Source organism: Hyperoodon ampullatus, assembly GCF_949752795.1.
Source record: "Hyperoodon ampullatus genome assembly, chromosome: 1".
NCBI lineage: Eukaryota > Metazoa > Chordata > Mammalia > Artiodactyla > Ziphiidae > Hyperoodon > Hyperoodon ampullatus.
In genome coordinates this window covers 66672875-66692954 of record NC_136914.1, presented here as the reverse complement: position 1 = coordinate 66692954, position 20080 = coordinate 66672875, and the positions used below count along the sequence as shown (strand labels likewise).

At 41.8% G+C, this 20080-nt stretch overlaps 1 protein-coding gene across 1 annotated transcript in view; it reads left to right on the top strand.

Annotated features, from left to right (window-relative positions):
- Positions 1–20080, top strand: part of POLR3A (RNA polymerase III subunit A) — a gene marked incomplete at both ends in the record, with an annotated part of 50367 nt that overhangs the window by 7148 nt on the left and 23139 nt on the right. The window contains 11 exons of the mRNA XM_079717352.1: positions 3393–3632; positions 3727–3889; positions 4066–4202; positions 5539–5642; positions 6465–6606; positions 9076–9216; positions 10054–10123; positions 10523–10650; positions 10865–11003; positions 12786–12950; positions 15658–15830. Coding sequence (XP_079573478.1) covers positions 3393–3632; positions 3727–3889; positions 4066–4202; positions 5539–5642; positions 6465–6606; positions 9076–9216; positions 10054–10123; positions 10523–10650; positions 10865–11003; positions 12786–12950; positions 15658–15830 — 1602 coding nt within the window. The remainder of the gene's footprint in view (positions 1–3392; positions 3633–3726; positions 3890–4065; positions 4203–5538; positions 5643–6464; positions 6607–9075; positions 9217–10053; positions 10124–10522; positions 10651–10864; positions 11004–12785; positions 12951–15657; positions 15831–20080) is intronic.

The window sequence follows — 20080 nt, the reverse complement described above, 5'->3', positions numbered from 1 at the left end:
TGCGCCACATGGCATACAGGATCTTAGTTCCCTGACCAGGGATCGAACCCGTTCCTCCTGCAGTGGAAGGGCAGAGTCTTAACCACTGGACCGCCAGGGAAGTCCCAGAAAACCCCGATTTTTGAAAGCAGAAGCAAGACTTGAATTGGCACTTCACAAGAGGTTATATTCAAATGGCCAATCAGTAGATGAAAAGTTCAATGTTATCAATCATCAAGGAAATACTAATTAAAACTACACACACACATACCCTCTCAGAAAAATTAAAATGTAAAATAACTAAAAACCGAGTGCTGGCAAGGATCTGAAGCAGCTGGCCCTCCTACATTGATGGTGGCCGTGTGAAACGTTTCCACCACTCCAAACAACAGTTTGACAATTCCTTATAAAATAAGACCCACACTCACCCTGTGATCCAGCAGCTTTACTCTTAGGTGTAATACCAAGAGAGATGGGTGCATATGTCCACAGAAATATTTGTACAAGTATGTTCATTACAGCTTTATTAATAAAAGCTGGAAATAGAAACAGCCCAGATGCCTGTCAACAGGAGAATGTAGAAATTGTCACAGATCTACACAGTGGGATAGTATCCCGAAATGAAAGAAATGAGCTGACACACACAGCCTGGCTGAATCTCAGGATCCTGCTGAGAGGAGGCAGCTTTATACAAGAGAGTACAAAGCGTATGATTCCATTTAGACCAAGTCCAAGAACAGGCAAGACAGATCTGGGGTGAGGGCTTAGTACTGACTGGGAAAAGGGGTATCGGTATTTTCTGGAGAGAGGGACATATTCTTTATTTGATTTGAATGGTGGTATATGTGTACCAGTGTATACATGTAAAAATTTATCAATCTCTTTAAGATTTGTGCAATTTTCTGTATTTAAATTATGCCTTGATTTGGGGGATGGGGATGCAAAAAGAAAACAGATCCTGATCCTGGGTAGGTAGTGATAGTGGAGCCAGGGGCAGAGTCATCGTATGCAGTCAGAATGGACAGGAATTGATGACCAGCCACTGTAGCGCTGGGAGTGAGAGGGTGGTCAGAGGCAAGCGGGTGCCCATGCACAAGCATCTGGAAACATGGTAGTTCTCCTGGAAATGGGGGAGGGCATCAGCAGTGCATTCCAGTGGAGATGTCTTCAAGGCAGTTAGAACTAGGCTCCTGCAGAGGAAGTGAAGGTGCGTGCAGGCTGAGAAAGTGGATCTTGTCCTTCTACTGTCATGAGTGTAGAAGAATTCTACCTTCCAGGCTGATGGCGGTGTAGAAAGCAGTCAGAAGCCTGGCTGGCAGCCTTGTCAGTTAGCCTGAGGGGTGCCCCAGCTCTCTGGAGTGTGGCCTTACTTGCAGCCTCCCCTGCTGCTCTGAGATCAACCTGCCTGGCATCCACTACCATTTTCCCCTGCCAGCTCTCTGCCTGGGCCCCTGCGGCCACTGTCCTTACTTGCTGGGGACTGCTTCTCTGCTCCACACACTCTGCAATAGAATTTTCCTCTGGGGCCTGGGAGGCATGTTGTTTGGAAAAGTCTCCAAGTGACTAGGCCTAAATGGCTGGGCCCAGGAGGTGACCCCCTCCCACTTATGAGTCACTTGTCTTGCACATCTAGCTTGCCTCTCAGGGTGTCCCCCACTGCCACCATCTCCCTGTCCACCCCAGCCCACCTGACCCAGGCGACACCCTAGACGTGGTTTAGGGTGGTGGTTAAGAGCTTTGGCTTTGGGGTCAGACAGACCTGAGATTAGAGCCCAGCTCTGCCGCTTATTTATTCTGTGACCTTAGACATGCGACCCAACCTGGACTTGACAAAAACTCCGGACTCTATCCCCAGAAGACTAACATATATCCATTCCCAATTTTAGTACAAATCCAGGGGGTGGTGGACCTGCAGATAAGAGTCTCTCCATAGATGGCATCATCCCTGCAGACTGAGTGTTAGGCTGCCCTGGCTGATGTCCTTCTAGCCGTGTCGTCTCACCACCACCCGAGGCAGCCATGCTGCATTGCTAGAAAACTCAAGCTGTTAGGATATTCCGCCATGTACAAAGCTGAGCCCTGCTCTCCTGTCCATCAGTCCCTGACTTCTGCTTCCTGGCACATAACAATAAGTCAGCAGCCTCTTCCACGTGCCTCTTGGGATGCAGTTGTTCTATCACTCTTGAGTAACTGCTCTTGCTGAGAACTGGTTTCCAGGCTCCTGCCAGTCCTCCTGCCTTCCTTGCCCTCCTGGACGGCCTCCAGCTCCATGATGTTCTCATCTAGGACTGACTGTGGTACTGCAGGTGACATCTGGCCTTCATGCCGTTCTAGAATTCTATTCGTTTTAGACTTCCTCCCTGATTGCTTCTGGTGGCAGCGAGGTGCCCATCACTGGGAGACAGGGATGCTGAGGAGGACATTCTTCTCTGGACAGGGACCCAGACCAGAAAACCTCTGGAGGGATTCCTAGAAGAACCCAGCTGCACTGCCATCTCCTCCAGGGTGGGACCACAGAAACTTTTTATTGGCAGCGTTCTAAGAGCAGTAGCTGGCTGTTCAAACGTTTCTTTCTTAACTTTGTTCCCCTTCTCATTAAGTTATTGCATAGCAAATGCTGCTTATAACATATAGTCTCAGTCACAATCTTTGATCCCAAGAAAATTTAATAACCAGCAACAACACAATCTGACCATTCTTAGCTGTGATGTTTGAATATCTATGATAATTTACATAGTTCTTATGAGTAAGTTGTTAGAGCCTAGCACTTCTATTAAGTGAAGTTAATACAAAGACAATATAAGTTCACTACAGAAAGTTTAAATGTAAAAAAAGAAGCAAAAAGATGATAATTCCACTCATCTAAAGACAGCCCTGTTCACACCTTGGTAAACTCTTCCATTTCCTCTTTTCTGTATAGATGTACGTTTTCCCCCAAATTAGATCACATCATAAACATACTTATCTCATTTACCAATATTTTGTGAACACCTTTCATGGCAGTAGCCACATTTCCATAGCTTCTTTTTTGTTTGTTTTTAATAGCTTCATAGTTTTCCATGTATGGATGTACCATGATTTTATTGACTCAGTCACCTGTCAGGCTGTTTCCAGCTTTTCACCATTAAGAACAGCTTTAGTGAACATCCTTGTAGCTGAATCTTTGTGTTAATTTCTAAAATCATACCCTTTGGAATAATTACGAGGAGTGGAATTGTTGGCTTAAATTATTGGAATAAAAGGCATGAACATTTTTAGGGCCCTTGCAACGTAGCATGTTATCAGAAGTCTCTGTCATCACTTGTGTGTATTATCATTTAAGTGGCAGATAGGTTAGAGGACATGCAGAAGTAAACCTTTGCCTAACCTGTGGAAAACTAACATGTATCTCCTTCCTTCCCTCCTTTCCATAGGAAAACTTGAATCCCTTAGTAGTTCTGAATTTATTTAAACGAATCCCAGCTGAAGATGTCCCTCTACTTCTGATGAATCCAGAAGCTGGAAAGCCCTCCGATTTGATTCTCACACGACTTTTAGTGCCCCCTCTGTGTATTAGACCCTCTGTCGTGAGTGATTTGAAGTCTGGCACCAATGAAGATGATCTGACAATGAAATTGACAGAAATCATTTTCCTAAATGATGTCATTAAAAAGGTCGGTGCTTCCCATTAGCATGAAAACAGAAGTGTCTGATGGAGAAAGTCAAATGGACCAGGCTTATTTCTGTTTATCCTCTGCTTATTCTTAGCATCGGATATCAGGAGCTAAGACCCAGATGATCATGGAAGACTGGGATTTCCTGCAGCTGCAGTGCGCCCTCTACATTAACAGTGAGCTCTCAGGCATTCCCCTCAACATGGCGCCCAAGAAATGGACCAGAGGGTTCGTCCAGCGCCTGAAGGGAAAACAGGGTACGTGTCCAAAGATGTGTGCAGGAGACGGTCTACTGCCTTTGTTTCATTTTGGGGAACGTATGTCCAGCTTATCTAGTTGGAGGTCACGGGCTGTCCTTGGGCTTTCTGGTCACATTGCCCCCAACAGCACGCGTTGTACCTTGGAGGCCTGTGATATATTTTTATTTATTTAGGTCGATTTAGAGGCAATCTCTCAGGAAAAAGAGTGGATTTTTCTGGCAGAACAGTCATCTCACCTGACCCCAACCTCCGAATTGATGAGGTAGCTGTGCCAGTTCACGTGGCCAAAATTCTAACTTTTCCTGAGAAGGTAAGTACATTGAGTTGCTCAATATTTTGTCTGAATCCAGTCTTTTGTGTCACGTTCTGAGATTCCAAACAACAGACAGTGGAAAATCCCCAGTAACCCACCTGACCCACAGTTTGGCATGTGTGTTTATCTTTCCAGTTTGCTTCATACATATGTCACCATGTGTAATATCTACAACATGTACAGCCACAGTTGTGTCTGCCTTTATGTATATATACTCAGATATACATTGAACAGACAAGTCTGCAAACTTTTTTTTTCCAAATAATACCATCTTTGACATCTGTCTTAGTTCATACCTCACGTGTTAAAGTAACATGATAAACACAACACCAGTTAATTTTCTTGGGATAGTTATTATTTTTAAAACATTAGAATCAGTGAATCAAAGACTTTGAATATTTTAAGGCTATTCATGCATAACCAGAAAGGCTGTACTGCTTTACACTCAATTCATATTCGTCATGAGTGTAAACTGGTATTTACAGTATTTTTTTTTTTTTTTTTTTTTTTGTGGTACGCAGGCCTCTCACTGTTGTGGCCTCTCCCATTGCGGAGCACAGGCTCCGGATGCGCAGGCTCAGCGGCCATGGCTCACGGGCCCAGCCGCTTCGCGGCATGTGGGATCCTCCCAGACCGGGGCATGAACCCGCGTCCCCTGCATCGACAGGCGGACTCTCAACCACTGCGCCACCAGGGAAGCCCTACAGTATTTTTTTTTTTAACCGAGGTGTAGTTAATCGAAACGCCTGATAACAGGAGGATATTGATTGGCCTTGGCTTTGCCCTTGAGAGTCATAATTAGCCCAAACCACAGAGGCTTCTGGTTAAGTTTGTGTAGAAAGTGTCCTCGGTTGAGTTAATAATGATCCAGAGTTTCCTTCTCTGAAGTGGTGTCCCATGAGACTGTTGTCCAAGAGGCTACAGGACGTGGCGGTACAGACCAGGGCCTATGGTGCTGGTGTCACAACTTTTAAACCTTAGAAGCCCATGGAAAATCATCGCAGATGAAGTTGCCACCTGTTTTTAGGATTACAGAGTGCTGGAAGGTCCCTATAGATCATTCCAGTCCACTTGTTGAACCACTAGGGAAACCAAAGGCCAGTAAAGGCCTTGGCCCTGTCACCCAACAAGTGAGTGGCCAAGTTCAGACTTGAACCTGGTGCCATCCCGTTGTTGTCCTTACACTCAAGACCCTGGCAGCAGGGTGCCTGCAGGTGCCTCTCTTTCTCCTAGGACAAGGTAAGGAAAGTAAAGCCTGAGATCCAGTTCAGTATAGTGTGCTAGCTTATAGAATTAACAGTGTCTCATTCTGCTTTATGTTGTGATCCTCCAGGTGAACAAGGCAAACATCAACTTTTTGAGGAAGCTGGTTCGAAATGGCCCTGAAGTTCACCCAGGAGCCAATTTCATTCAGCAGAGACACACGCAGATGAAAAGGTAATGCATTCCCGATCTGGTTGGATGTAACTGTCTTCTCATGACCAAGTTTACTGTCACCATACTTAGCAAAGAATGCACTCCAAAGTACAATTGTTGTGATATTGTAGCACGTGGAAAATATCTATTTAAATTGAAGTGAGCCTAGGTACATTGCTCGTTTGCTCTGCTTGGCTTGTTGAATGTATGTACAATGTTCATTTATTCCATAGCATTTAATGTTATTGGATCTAGAAAGACAGAATGCATTGGGATATGAAAGCAGATCATTTTCTATGTCACCTGGGCGCTCTGGGGTTACCTCAGTGTGCTCCTGACCCAGGAGACATGCATTTTGCCAGTTCTGGCTTTTTACAGCGAGATGAGCTGATCACCAGTGCCTTTTTATCTCATGAGATTCAAACATATCACCAGGGCCGTGTGGGAGAAGCTGGTTTATTACTCTATTTCTGTGATTCCAAGACATGCTTTTATCGTATCTTGACATTTCTAAAATTAAGATAGATCTCACAAGCAGTTTGTTGTAGTTTAGGGAATTCCCCGTGGGTCCAGTGGTTAGGGCTTGGTGCTTTCACTACTGGGGGCCAGGGTTTGATCCCTAGTCAGGGAACTAAGATCCCACAAGCCATGCGGCTCAGCCAAAAAATCAAATAAACTAAAATTTTGTTGTTGTTGTTGTAGTTTAATTAATTAATGGCGTATGGAGGCACCTTAAATACAATGAAACGTGATCATTTTAGAGACTGAATCCTGATATGAAGAGGGAGAAACTTGCTGAGGAAACTTTGTTCTCACAGATTATGTCTATTATTGTATGTTAAGGTTTTTGAAATACGGAAACAGAGAAAAGATGGCTCAGGAGCTCAAGTATGGGGACATTGTGGAGAGACACCTCATAGATGGAGACGTGGTTCTGTTCAATCGGCAGCCTTCGCTGCACAAATTGAGCATTATGGCACATCTGGTGAGCATGAGACTGGTTTTTATTTCTGTTGGGTGGAACTTTGCTGTGTGTGCCACGCTAAATTCCAGACTTCTAAAATTTAAATTGCCAGTAATCTCAAATTTTCATAACTTTTGGTTTTCCTCTTCTCTCATTTTTTAGTTTGAGTGAAACTCTTAAATTTCAAACTTCCCTTCAATGCTTTTAATATTTGTAATGTACTATTCATACAACAGTAAAACAGGAACTAATTGAAAATTAGTGTGAAAGTGACTACCATGATTTCACTTGCAAACAACATATATACATATATGTGTGTGCACAAAGTTATGTAAAATAGATACGGCAGAAAATTGACTTGATTTAAAATAGCATATTAACTAAGGAACTAAAATGCTTACAGGATTTCTCTTTGCAGTACTCCAACTAAGACCTTGAACCATATTTTTTGGGGTGGTTTACTTTTTGCAACAGCAGCAGTTCCTTTTTTGGAGATTTAAAATGGAAACAAGATGCAACTTTAATTTGTTAAATATTCATAAATTCTCCTGTCTGCAAAGCCATTAAATCCCTGAGCATTTGCAAACAGTGTTTAAACAGGCTCCTAAGGTAGTGTTTTTCTAGATTCCTTTTTTCAGTAGTTTGTGAAAACATTACATCCATCTTTTTGCTCAGTGGTGGAAATACCAAAGATGCAGTTTATGATTATGGAATTATGATTATGGAGATCTAGGAGGCAAACAGAAGCCTTCCTTTTCTGGAAACTTTTGCTTGACTTTGGGGCATTTTAACATAGAAATATTTTTGTTTGAAAATTTTCAAATATATACAAAAATAGAAAGAGTACTATGATGAACTCACAGTCCCATCCTCTATAGTCAGTAATTTTCAGGATTTCGCCACACTAGTTTTCTCTCTCTTTTTTCTTTGTGAACCCAGATGCCATGTGTTTTTTCCATGTGTATTCAGTTTACTTCTGCAAGACACACGTAATTATAGTGCCAGCGTCACACCTCACAAAATGAAGTCATTCCTTGGTGTTGTCTAGTACCCTGTCCATAGTCAGATTTCCCCAAGTGTCTCAAAATCTTTTTGCAATTTTGCAATTTTCAATTAGTTTGTTCAAATCAAGATGCAAAGTCTACACATTATGTTTAGTTGATACATGTCTGAAGCCTCTATTGATCTGGTAATGTCCCACCTCCTTCTTTTAATTTCAGTGTCATTGTTGAAAAAAACCAGGTCATTTGTCCTGAAGAATGTTGCATGTTCTCTGTTTGTCTGCCTGTGTGTGGTGTAAGGGTTCCTTCGTGCTTCATTTTATTCCTGAAAACTGGAAATTAGCTCTCAAAGGATGATCAGATTCAGGTTCAACTTTTTGGCCAAAATAACTCATAGGTGGTGCTGGCTACTTCCTCTTGCCATATTTCAGGAGGCACACGTCTGGCTGGCCCACTTTAGTTATGCTGAAAAGGTTAGGGATTCAGATGCTTCAGCCTGGTGCCTCTCTTGAAATGTCCCTTATTAGCCTTTTCTCTAATGACCTCTTCCATTTATGATCATTATTTCATTGGGTCACAAAATGGTGATTTTCTAATTTAACATTCCTTTCACATTTAATACCTACCACTCTTGTAATTAATAATTTTCCCTTGTTAATTAGGGCTATTTACTTACCCCAAAAATAGAATTCATAAAAGAAAGGCAGAATAAGCGTCTAATTCTTTTTCCTTTTTTGTCAGTTTAGGGCATAAAACTTCGGTGCTTAGTTTCTTCCAACTTGGTTGGTTTGGGATGTTTGTTTGTTTGGGCTTTCCTTTTTTTCACTGTCATCATGAGTTTTTATTTAGTCAGTGTGTTTTGTTCAATTTCTGCCATTAACCTTTTAACAGCAAAGTGTGACATCATTGGCCAGTGGGAACCCCTTTCTCATGGCTTCTGTGTTGATGTTTGCCTCATAGTATTAAAGCAAATTCATTGTGTTTTGATCTAATAAAGCTACTTGAATGAGACCACAAGTGACATGTTACTTGCCAGAACATACTAGAAATTTACTTCCTTAAAGTAAAGTGTCCAGTTCTCCAGGAAGCCATTTTTTTATGTTGAAACTAAGAAGCTTTTATTTTTATTATTTTTATTTTATTTGAATTTTATTTTATTTATTTTTTTATACAGCAGGTTCTTATTAGTTATCCATTTTATACATATTAGTGTATACATGGCAATCCCAATCTCCCAGTTCATCACACCACCACCACCCACCACCACCGCTTTCTCCCCTTGGTGTCCATACAGTGTCCATAAGTCAGAAAAAGAAAAACAAATATCGTTTATTAACACATACATGTGGAACCTACAAAAATGGTACAGATGAACCGGTTTGCAGGGCAGAAATAGAGACACGCTGTAGAGAACAAACGTATGGGCACCAAGAAGGTTTTAGATAAATTACTTAAGTCCTTCTCCTGGTTTGTTTTTTGTATTCCACAGGCCAGGGTCAAACCACACCGCACCTTCAGATTTAATGAGTGTGTCTGTACACCCTACAACGCGGATTTTGATGGTGATGAAATGAACCTTCATCTTCCTCAAACAGAAGAAGCTAAAGCAGAAGCCCTTGTTCTCATGGGGGTATGTAGGGTGGTGCAGCCCAGCTTCTGAGGAAAAGCGCCTTAAAAGGAGGGAAAGGGGAGCCTGTCCTGTTTGCAAACACCCTGCAGTATATAAGGGAGTTAGTTTCTCTGATAGGTGGGGAGTTGAGTGGAGTGGGTGTCTTCTGACCTGTAATGTGGGTTCCTAGGAGAGTAGATATACATGAGCACCAGTTGTGAAAGGGTAAGACAAGGGTATAGCAGAAACTTGACTGTTGGCTATCATGGTCAGTTACACCTCAGTTAAAAGATTTGAGCAAATGCACTTTGATGCACAGAACCTTCTTTAAATTGGTTAATAATGCACTGAACAAGTAGCACCCATTTTTGCCACTGTGGGCACTCATTACATTTTAATTAAAATCCTATTGTTCAAACTTAATGTCTGACGCAAGAGAAATTCGACAATTCTGCCATCATTGTAGAGTGTGGAATTGACTGACTTCAGACATAACACAGCGCTACTCATAGTTCATTCACGGAAGTAAATTTTCTTTGGAGGAGAGCATTTGTTAATTACAATAACATCTTATACCCAAAATGTTCTTTATAGAAACTTAAAACTACTTCATGCAGTATTTGAGTGCAAGAACCTCTGAGGTCAGTCTCGCTGGTAATTTTTCTCTCCCCTTGACAGATTAAGGGATGGAAGTTAGTGACAAAGCTGCAGTTAAGGACCCTAGCTTGCAGTGCTCAGCCTCATCTTCCTGCTACTCTTCATTTATTCATAACAATTCAGAGTCTTTGTGGTGCAGGTATTTGGGGCTGTATCATGCATCCAAGGATGGCTTACTTACTGTGTTCCTTTTTCCTTCAGACTAAAGCAAATCTTGTAACCCCAAGGAATGGAGAACCACTAATTGCTGCTATTCAGGATTTTCTGACAGGTGGGTTTGTGGAATTCACTTGAAAGGAGACTTTGGAACATGAGGATTCTCATTCACCGTGTTCATGTGTCCACTTGAAAAGCTGTTTAATTGCCTGTGTTTAATTCTGTTGTTTGTTTACTAAGTGTGATTGTGAACCTACTTGAGATATTTTGCATTGGTTGGTTATTCAGTGAACTCCTGCCATACACAAGGCATTTTTATCTTCTAAGTGCTGGGGCCATGGCGGCGAGTAAAACAAAGTCGCTTTCCCTCTGGAGGTTGGATTCTAGTTGGAGGATAAAGCCAAGAAGCAGCTGGGTTTTACTTTTACCTCACTCTTTTAGTAATAGTCCACGTTTATTTTAAAATTGAAACCTTATGATTTTTCTCACAATTTCATTGCTTTTCTTTCCTCAGGTGCCTATCTCCTCACTCTTAAGGACACTTTCTTTGACCGAGCCAAGGCTTGCCAGATCATTGCTTCAATATTGGTGGGCAAGGATGAGAAAATTAAAGTTCGCCTCCCACCCCCTACAATATTAAAGGTTTGTGCAGGAGCTGTGTGTGTACACACACAGGGGTGTGTGTGTGTGTGTGTGTGTGTGTGTGTGTGTGTGTGTGTACGCACCAGTGGCCTTAGTGTACGCATGCTGCTGCCCGGTTGGTGTGTGACCACGGTACCATCTTGCCTCATTTGCATGAAGGGTGGTTGAGACCAAGCTCAGCCCTCCGATGCTCTGGCCTTCTTTCCTCCTTCAGCCTGTCACCCTGTGGACGGGAAAGCAGATCTTCAGTGTCATCCTCAGACCCAGCGATGACAATCCAGTGAGGGCCAACCTCCGAACCAAGGGCAAGCAGTACTGTGGCAAAGGAGAAGACCTCTGTGTCAATGATTCCTGTGAGTTAAAGCAATGGGGTGGGGCTGGGGGTCAGGAAAGCAAGTGGCCAACAGTTACCTTCGCTTAGCCAGCAAATCACAAGTTTCTCTATAGCCTTAGGCAGGAAGTTTGTTCTTCAGGGAAATGCAGGCGGTGTTTCTCTAAAAGGTAGAGATCGTGTAGACACATGACCAACCCAATGATTAGAATGTTCTTCTTGTATTTTGTCTCGGTTGAGACTCTTTTCTACCAATTAATGCAAATTCTTTTTTCTTCCTTTTTTTTTTTTTTTGCTGTACAAAGGTCTCGTTATTTAAGGCATTTAATTTACTATTTTATATCCAAAAACATGTTCATTGTCTAAAAGTGTGACTAAAAAGTATAACTGAAGAGGCTAATTTTTTTTTTTTTTTTTTTTTTTGTGGTACGCGGGCCTCTCACTGTTGTGGCCTCTCCTGTTGCGGAGCACAGGCTCCGGACGCGCAGGCCCAGCGGCCATGGCTCACGGGCCCAGCCGCTCCGTGGCATGTGGGATCTTCCCAGACCGGGGCACGAACCCGCGTCCCCTGCATTGGCAGGCGGACTGTCAACCACTGCGCCACCAGGGAAGCCCCCGAAGCTAATTTTTTTAACCTGCCTCACCTGGTCAATGGATGTTTTGATAACGTGAAGATCAGGTGTAACAGTGAGAGGATTTATTTATTTACTTATTTATTTTTTAATATCTTTATTGGAGTATAATTGCTTTACAATGTGTTAGTTTCTACTGTACAACAAAGTGAATCAGCTGAATGTATACATATATCCCCATATCCCCTCCCTCTTGAGCCTCCCTCCCACCCTCCCTACCCCACCCCTCTAGGTGGTCACAAAGCACCGAGCTGATCTCCCTGTGCTATGCGGCTGCTTCCGACTAGCTATCCATTTCACATTTGGTAGTGTATATATGTCAGTGCTACTCTCACAGTGAGAGGATTTAAATGCGAGCCATCTGAGTCCCCTAGACTGATTCAGCCCAAAGTGTGGTCCACACACCAATGCTGTTCAGGCAGCATTTACTTTCTGGGTCCCAGGCTGCTAACAGGCAGTTCCCCAGCAGGCTTCATTGAGTAGCACTGATTTAGAATGGGTTTTGCTAGCAAGGCCTAGTGATGAGAAGTGGATCTGCAGAGCTCTGTACTAAAGAACTGAACCGCAGAGTCTCTCTGAAGGTCAAGGGTTTTCTGCTGTCTCATGATGAAGAATAAATGTTTTGAAGAGCACTGATTTTTTTTCCCCAGGTTTATAACCGTTCTTTTGAAAATATCCTCTCTGGTCTTTAACGTATTTTGGCTTCTTGTTTTAGATTGTGTTTTGTTTGTTTCTAGATACAAATTTCATTTTGTTGTTTAGGCTTTTCATGATGGTGCCACTGTTAGTCTTCAGTGTCTTAGGTAAATAACAAAGTGCTTTATAAACAACACTTCGTTGTACATGATTGAATTGATGCTCAGAACATCCCCACGACATCAAGATGGCAAGAGCTTGATACTGTCATCCACAGTTCACGGATAAAGACAATGAGTGTCAACTAGTACCTTTCAGAGTTAGGACTATAGGGTAACTAACTAGACCTTTCATGCTTTTCAGAAGTTCCTAGATTTCTCTTTTTTTCCCCCTCAAAACAAAATTTTTTAAGAGCATATCTGTTCTGCTTTAACTTTTAATACGAGAACAAATTTTCTCAACTGCCTCAAATTCATTTTGGAATGAGGCAAAGTAATAATTGTCTGTATAAGTCCATAATCATTGTTTCCTTCCAGACGTCACTATCCAGAACAGCGAGCTGATGACTGGCAGCATGGACAAAGGAACGCTGGGATCAGGATCCAAGAACAATATTTTTTACATTTTGCTGCGAGACTGGGGGCAGAACGAAGCTGCCGATGCGATGTCACGGCTCGCCAGGCTGGCCCCTGTCTACCTGTGTGAGTATCTCAGCATCCTCGTTTTATTGCTAGAAGTTATTGGTGTTTCAGGGGTTTCTTTTATTGTTTCATCCCCCTGCCCCACACACATAAACACACACAAAGAGAAGGATACTTACTCCAGGCTAAACTGTTTATGCTTTTCTTAATGAAATTAACTTGATACTGACTAGTTTGGCTACAGATTTGAATTTGCTTTTCAGTTCTCTTCTCAAAAGCTATGGTAGCTCCCTAATGCCCAACAGATAGGATTGTTACCTAAATGGCCCTTCACGGGCTGCTTCCAAGGTACCTGTGCAAGACTATCACCCTCTGGGTCTTCCACGGTTCAGCCCTACAGGGTTACTCAGTATTTCTCTACCATCCTTGCACTATTCTATTACCTTTGCTTGCTGATGCTTTGAACATACCACAGGCCAGGAGATTTTTTGTATGCCCAAAAACATCTTTAGTCTACTCTTATACTTGACTCTTTGGCTGGGTTTAGAATTCTAGACTGAAGATTATTTTCCCTGAGAATTTTGACGGGATTGCTCTACTCTGTTCTAGCTTTAAGGGTTGCTGTAAAGTGTATTTCCGTTCTTATTCCCAAATTTTTGTATTCGAATTGTGTTTTTTTTTTTAATTGAAGCAATAGTGGATTTACAACGTTGTGCCAGTCTCTGCTGTACAACACAGTGACTCAGTTCTACACATACATCTATTTTGTTAACATTCTTTTTCATTATGATTTATCACAGGATATTAAATATAGTTCCCTGTGCTAGACACATTAGGACCTTGTTGTTTATCCTGAATTGTCTTTTTATTCTGGAAGCTTTGAGACTCCTCTTTGTTTCTGGCATTCTGAAAGTTCACAATGACACAACCTTGCGATGGGTCTGTTATCACTCATTGCACTGAGCACTGTATAAGCTCTCTTAATCTGCAACTTGTGTCCTTCAGTTCTGGATATTTTCTTGTACTTTTTCTGATCATTTTCTCCCTTTTACTTTCTCTGTTCTTTCTTTTTGAATTTCTGTTCATTGTCTAGTAGAGTTCTTGGACTGATTCTCTGATTTTCCCTGTTGTCCATTTCTTTGTTTCTGGATTCAATTTTATTGTAACAACTGTTGATTTTTAAAAGTTTTTTCACTATCATATATTTAATTTCCAACCCAACCATTGTTCTTATTTGCCAGTAGTTCTTTGGGTTTTTTTTGGTGTTTTTTTTTGGCTGCATTGGGTCTTCATTGCTGCACATGGACTTTCTCTAGTTGTGGCAAGCAGGGGCTACTCTTCATTGCGGTGAATGGGCTTCTCATTGCAGTGGCTTCTCTTGTAGTGGAGCACGGGCTCTAGGCTCATGGGCTTCAGTAGTTGTGGCACGGGGGCTCAGTAGTTGTGGCTCACAGGCTCCAGAGCACAGGCTCAGTAGTTTTGGCACACAGGCTTAGTTGCTCTGCAGCATGTGGGATCTTCCGGACCAGGGCTTGGACCTGTGTCCCCTGCATTGGCAGACAGATTCTTAACCACTGCGCCACCAGGGAAGTCCCTTGCTGGTAGTTCTTTTCTTTTTCTTTCCTTCTTTTAATTTTTTTTTTTTAAGGCTTCCTATTCTTGATCCCCAAATACACCTTCTCTATCACTCTGTCTCCCACAGGCGTAAGGATCTGGGGCCTATTTCTTGTAGGCAGACCTCAGAGACATTGCAGGTTCAGTTCGAGACCACCACGATAAAGCATATACCACAATGAAGCAAGTCACATGAACTGTTTGGTTTCCCAGTAGTTACAAAAGTTGTTTACACTATACTATAGTCTGTTAAGTGTGCAATAGTACTGTGTCTTAAAAAACAATGTACATACCTTAATTACAGATACTTTATTGCTAAAAAATGCTAATCATTTGAGCCTTCAATGAGTCATAGTAGTCACAGTACAGATCACCATAAAAAATATAATAATGAAAAAGTTTGAAATATTATGAGCATTACCGAAATTTGACACAGAGACACAAAGTAAGCAGATGCTGTTGGAAAAATTGTGCTTTTAGACTTGTTCAACACAAGGTTGCCACAAACCTTCAATTTTTTAAAAACCACAATATCTGTGAAGCACAATAAAACAAGATATGCCTGTACAAACTTTCCACTGGGTTTCCCTGTTTCCAGCACCTATATTACCTCCCACAGAACCTGAGGATTTTCTTTCTGAGACTTTCCAGACTCGTGGCCCTCCTTTCTGCAGCCACTTTCACACATCCCCTTCCCCACCCTACTAAGCCAGTAGCCTCTCGTAGGCAGGTATTAGGGTTAGGATTACTGTATAGTTCCATCAAAGGTGGAGTTTACATTTGTTTCTTAGTCTCTGTATTTCGGAATAATAATTTCTGATAAAGGGAGTCGGGGCAGAGAGGTCTCTGCAATGCTGAGAACCAGCAGTCAGATGGCCCACTTTCCATAGCTGGCTTTCTCAGGCGCTCTTTACTATTTAGTGGCTGTCTGCTTTATAGTGTAGTTAGTTGGGACATCACTGTAGGTTGTGAGGTCTCAGAGGAGTTAGTGAGTCTTAGTCGTTGTTGCATAACTACCTAGAGGCTGATACAGGAACATTTTGTTTAATTGGGTTGTAACAAGTTCTCTGAAGGTATAAACTTGTTTCTGTGCAGCAGGTTGACTAACATCCATGGCTCTCTCTTCCTGCTCTCCCGGGCAACTATTCTGCAGCTAACCGTGGATTCTCAATTGGGATTGGTGACGTCACACCTGGCCAAGGACTGCTGAAGGCCAAGTATGAGTTGCTGAATGCTGGCTACAAAAAATGTGATGAGTACATTGAAGCCCTGAACACAGGCAAGCTGCAGCAGCAGCCTGGCTGCACTGCTGAGGAGACCCTGGAGGTGAGTCTGGCTGTTCGGGTCAGTTTAGCCACTTCATCACTGGGTGGCGCTGTAGGTCCTGAAGAGAAGGAGCAGAGGTGAATGGGAAGGAAAGGCAGTGGCTTTAGCCCATCTCCGTGCTGTGCAGCTTGTGTGTGTTCTAAAGCGGGGAGGGCCTCCCGTTAGATCCGTTAGATCTCTTCCAGCTTTCACGTTCTAGGTGGTGAAAACACGGGCATCTGTTCATTTGGCCACATGGGGCTGCTCTTGTTCCAGCATCGCGCTTGGGCCCCTTCTGTACCTGGTACTTCAGTGCCTCTGCCCTTCCTATTTCCAGCATCCTGTGGCTAGAGACTGACACCACAGCTCTTTGAATGGGTGGTCTTTGAAAGAGACATGGATAATTCCTGTCTGAGAGTCACATACCAGTCTGCTGCCCTCTCACATTTGGAGCTAGGTTAGCTGAGAACTGGAGCAGCACATGTCAGAGTCAGAGTTGCCTGAGAGTCCTGCATATTCTCTGAAGCAGCCTGGCTCAGCAGTCTGCCTGCACCAGGGTTTTGCCTGGCTCTCTTCTGCCTCCCCAGTAGCCTGGGGCTCAGAGCTTTAATTCACCTAAGCAGAGAAGAAAGGTTTTTTGAACAGTAAGAAATTTTCTGATGAAATTAACTTTTTAAAGCAGACAGAAATCAGTGTTGTGTGAGGTGTTCACAGTTAACTCATTCTTTTTGTTTTTTTTTTAATTTTTATTAGAGTATAGTTGATTTACAATGTTGTATCAGTTTCAGGTGTACAGCAAAGTGAATCAGTTATATATGTATATATATATCTCCACTCTTCTTTAGATTATTCTCCCATATAGGCCACTACAGAGTATTGAGTAGTTCCCTGTGCTATACAGTAGATCCTTATTAGTTATCTATTTTATACATACATTTAGCTCATTCTTTTTTTTTCCTTTTAAATTTGTTTTATTAGTTAACTGTTTTATACAAATTAGTGTATACATGTCAATCCCAATCTCCCAATTCATCCCACCTCCACCGCTCCCCACACTGCTTTCCCCCCTTGGTGTCCATATGTTTGTTCTCTACATCTGTGTCTCTATTTCTGTCTTGCAAACTGGTTCATCTGTACCATCTTTCTAGATTCCACATATATGCATTAACATACGATATTTTTCTCTTTCTGACTTACTTCACACTGTATTACAGTCTCTAGCTCCATCCACGTCTCTACAAATGACCCAATTTCTTTCCTTTTTATGGCTGAATAATATTCCATTGTATATATATACCACATTTTTTTAACGTCTTTATTAGAGTATAATTGCTTTACAATGGCGTGTTAGTTTCTGCTTTATAACAAAGTGAATCAGCTATATGTATACATATATCCCCATATCCCTTCCCTCTTGCATCTCTCTCCCACCCTCCCTGTCCCACCCCTCTAGGTGGTCACAAAGCCCCAAGCTGATCTCCCTGTGCTATGCGGCTGCTTTCCACTAGCTATCGGTTTTACATTTCATAGTGTATATATATATACATGCCACTCTCTCACTTTGTCCCAGCTTACCCTTCCCCCTCCCCATGTCCTCAAGTCCATTCTCGAGTAGGTCTGCGTCTTTATTCCCGTCCTGCCCCTAGGTTCTTCATGACCATTTTTTTTTTTAGATTCCATATATATGTATTAGCATACGATATTTGTTTTTCTCTTTCTGACTTACTTCACTCTGTATGATAGTCTCTAGGTCCATCCACGTCTCTACAAATGACCAAATTTCTTTCCTTGTTATGGCTGAGTAATATTCCATTCTATATACGTACCATATCTTCTTTATCCATTCATCTGTCAGTGGACGTTTAGGTTGCTTCCATGACCTGGCTAAGTAGTGCTGCAATGAACATTGGGGTGCGTGTGTCTTTTTGAATTATGGTTTTCTCAGGGTATATGCCCAGTAGTGGGATTGCTGGGTCATATGGTAATTCTATTTTTAGTTTTTTGAGGAACCTCTATACTGTTCTCCATAGTGGCTGTATCAATTTACATTCCCACCAACAGTGCAAGAGGGTTCCCTTTTCTCCACACCCTCTCCAGCATTTGTTGTTTGTAGATTTTCTGATGATGCCCATTCTAACCTGTATGAGGTAATACCTCATTGTAGTTTTGATTTGCATTTCTCTAATAATTAGTGGTGTTGAGCAGCTTTTCATGTGCCTCTTGGCCATCTGTATGTCTTCTTTGGAGAAATGTCTATTTAGGTCTTCTGCCCATTTTTTGATTGGGTTGTTTGTTTTTTTAATATTGAGCTGCATGAGCTGCTTATATATTTTGGAGATTAATTCTTTGTCAGCTGCTTTGTTTGCAAATATTTTCTCCCATTCTGAGGGTTGTCTTTTAGTCTTGTTTATGGTTTCCTTCTCTGTGCACAAGCTTTTAAGTTTCATTAGGTCCCATTTGTTTGTTTTTGTTTTTATTTCCATTACTCTAGGGGTGGGTCACAAAAGATCTTGCTGTGATTTATGTCATAGAGTGTTCTTCCTATGTGTTCCTCTAAGAGTTTTATAGTGTCCACTCTTACATTTAGGTCTTTAATCCATTCTGAGTTTATTTTTGTATATGGTGTAGGGAGTGTTCCTTTATTTTTTTTTAATTTATATATTTTATTTATGTATTTTTGTCTGCATTGGGTCCTTGTTTCTGCACGCACGCTTTCTTGAGTTGCATCGAGCAGGGGCTACTCTTCGTTGCGGTGCATGAGCTTCTCATTGCAGTGGCTTCTCTTGTTGTGGAGCACGGGCTCTAGGCACACAGGCTTCAGTAGTTGTGGCAAAGTAGTTGTGGCTCGCGGGCTCTAGAGCACAGGCTCGGTAGTTGTGGCACATGGACTTAGTTGCTCCGCGGCATGTGGGATCTTCCCGGATCAGATATTAACCCCGTGTCCCCTGCATTGGCAGGCAGATTCTTAACCACTGTGCCGCCAGAGAAGTCCTAGGGAGTGTTCTAATTTCATTCTTTTACATGTAGCTGTCCAGTTTTCCCAGCACCACTTATTGAAGAGACTGTCTTTTCTCCATTGTATATCCTTGCCTCCTTTGCCATAGATTAGTTGACCATAGGTGCGTGGGTTTATCTCTAGGCTTTCTATCCTGTTCCATTGATCTATATTTCTGTTTTTGTGCCAGTACCATATCGTCTTGATTACTGTAACTTTGTAGTATAGTCTGAAGCCAGAGAGTCGGATTCCTCCAGCTCTGTTTTTTTCCCTCAAGATTGCCTTGGCTCTTCAGGATCTTTTGTATCTCCATGCAAATTTTAAGATTTTTTGTTCTAGTTCTGTAAAAAATGCCATTGGTAATTTGATAGGGATTGCATTGACTCTGTGGATTGCTTTGGGTAGTATAGTCATTTTCACAATATTGATTCTTCCAATCCAAGAACATGGTATATCTCTCCATCTGTTTGTGTCATCTTTGATTTCTTTCATCAGTGTCTTATAGTTTTCTGAGTACAGGTCTTTTACCTCCTTAGATAGGTTTATTCCTAGGTATTTTATTCTTTTTGTTGCAATGGTGAATGGGATTGTTTCCTTAATTTCTCTTTCTGATCTTTTGTTGTTAGTGTATAGGAATGCAAGAGATTTCTGTGCATTAATTTTGTATCCTGCAACTTTACCAAATTCATTGATTAGCTCTTAGTAGTTTTCTGCTTGGCATCTTTAGGATTCTGTATGTATAGTATCATGTCATCTGCAAACAGTGACAGTTTTATTTTTTCTTTTCCAATTTGTATTCCTTTTATTTCTTTTTCTACTCTGATTGCTGTGGCTAGGACTTCCAAAACTATGTTGACTAATAGTGGCGAGAGTGGACATCGTTGTCTTGTTCCTGATCTTAGAGGAAATGCTGTCAGTTTTTCGCCATTGAGAATGATGTCTGCTGTGGGTTTGTCACACATGGCCTTTATTATGTTAAGGTAGGTTCCCTCTATGCCCTGGAGAGTTTTTATCATAAATGGGTGTTAAATTTTGTCAAAAGCTTTTTCTGCATCTATTGAGATGATTATATGGTTTTTATCCTTCAATTTGTTAATATGGTGTATCACATTGATTGATTTGCATATATTGAAGAATCCTTGCATCCCTGGGGTAAATCCCACTCGATCATGGTGTATGATCCTTTTAATGTGTTGTTGGATTCTGTTTGCTAGTATTTTGTTGAGGATTTTTGCATCTATATTCATCAGTGATATTAGTCTGTAATTTTTTTTTT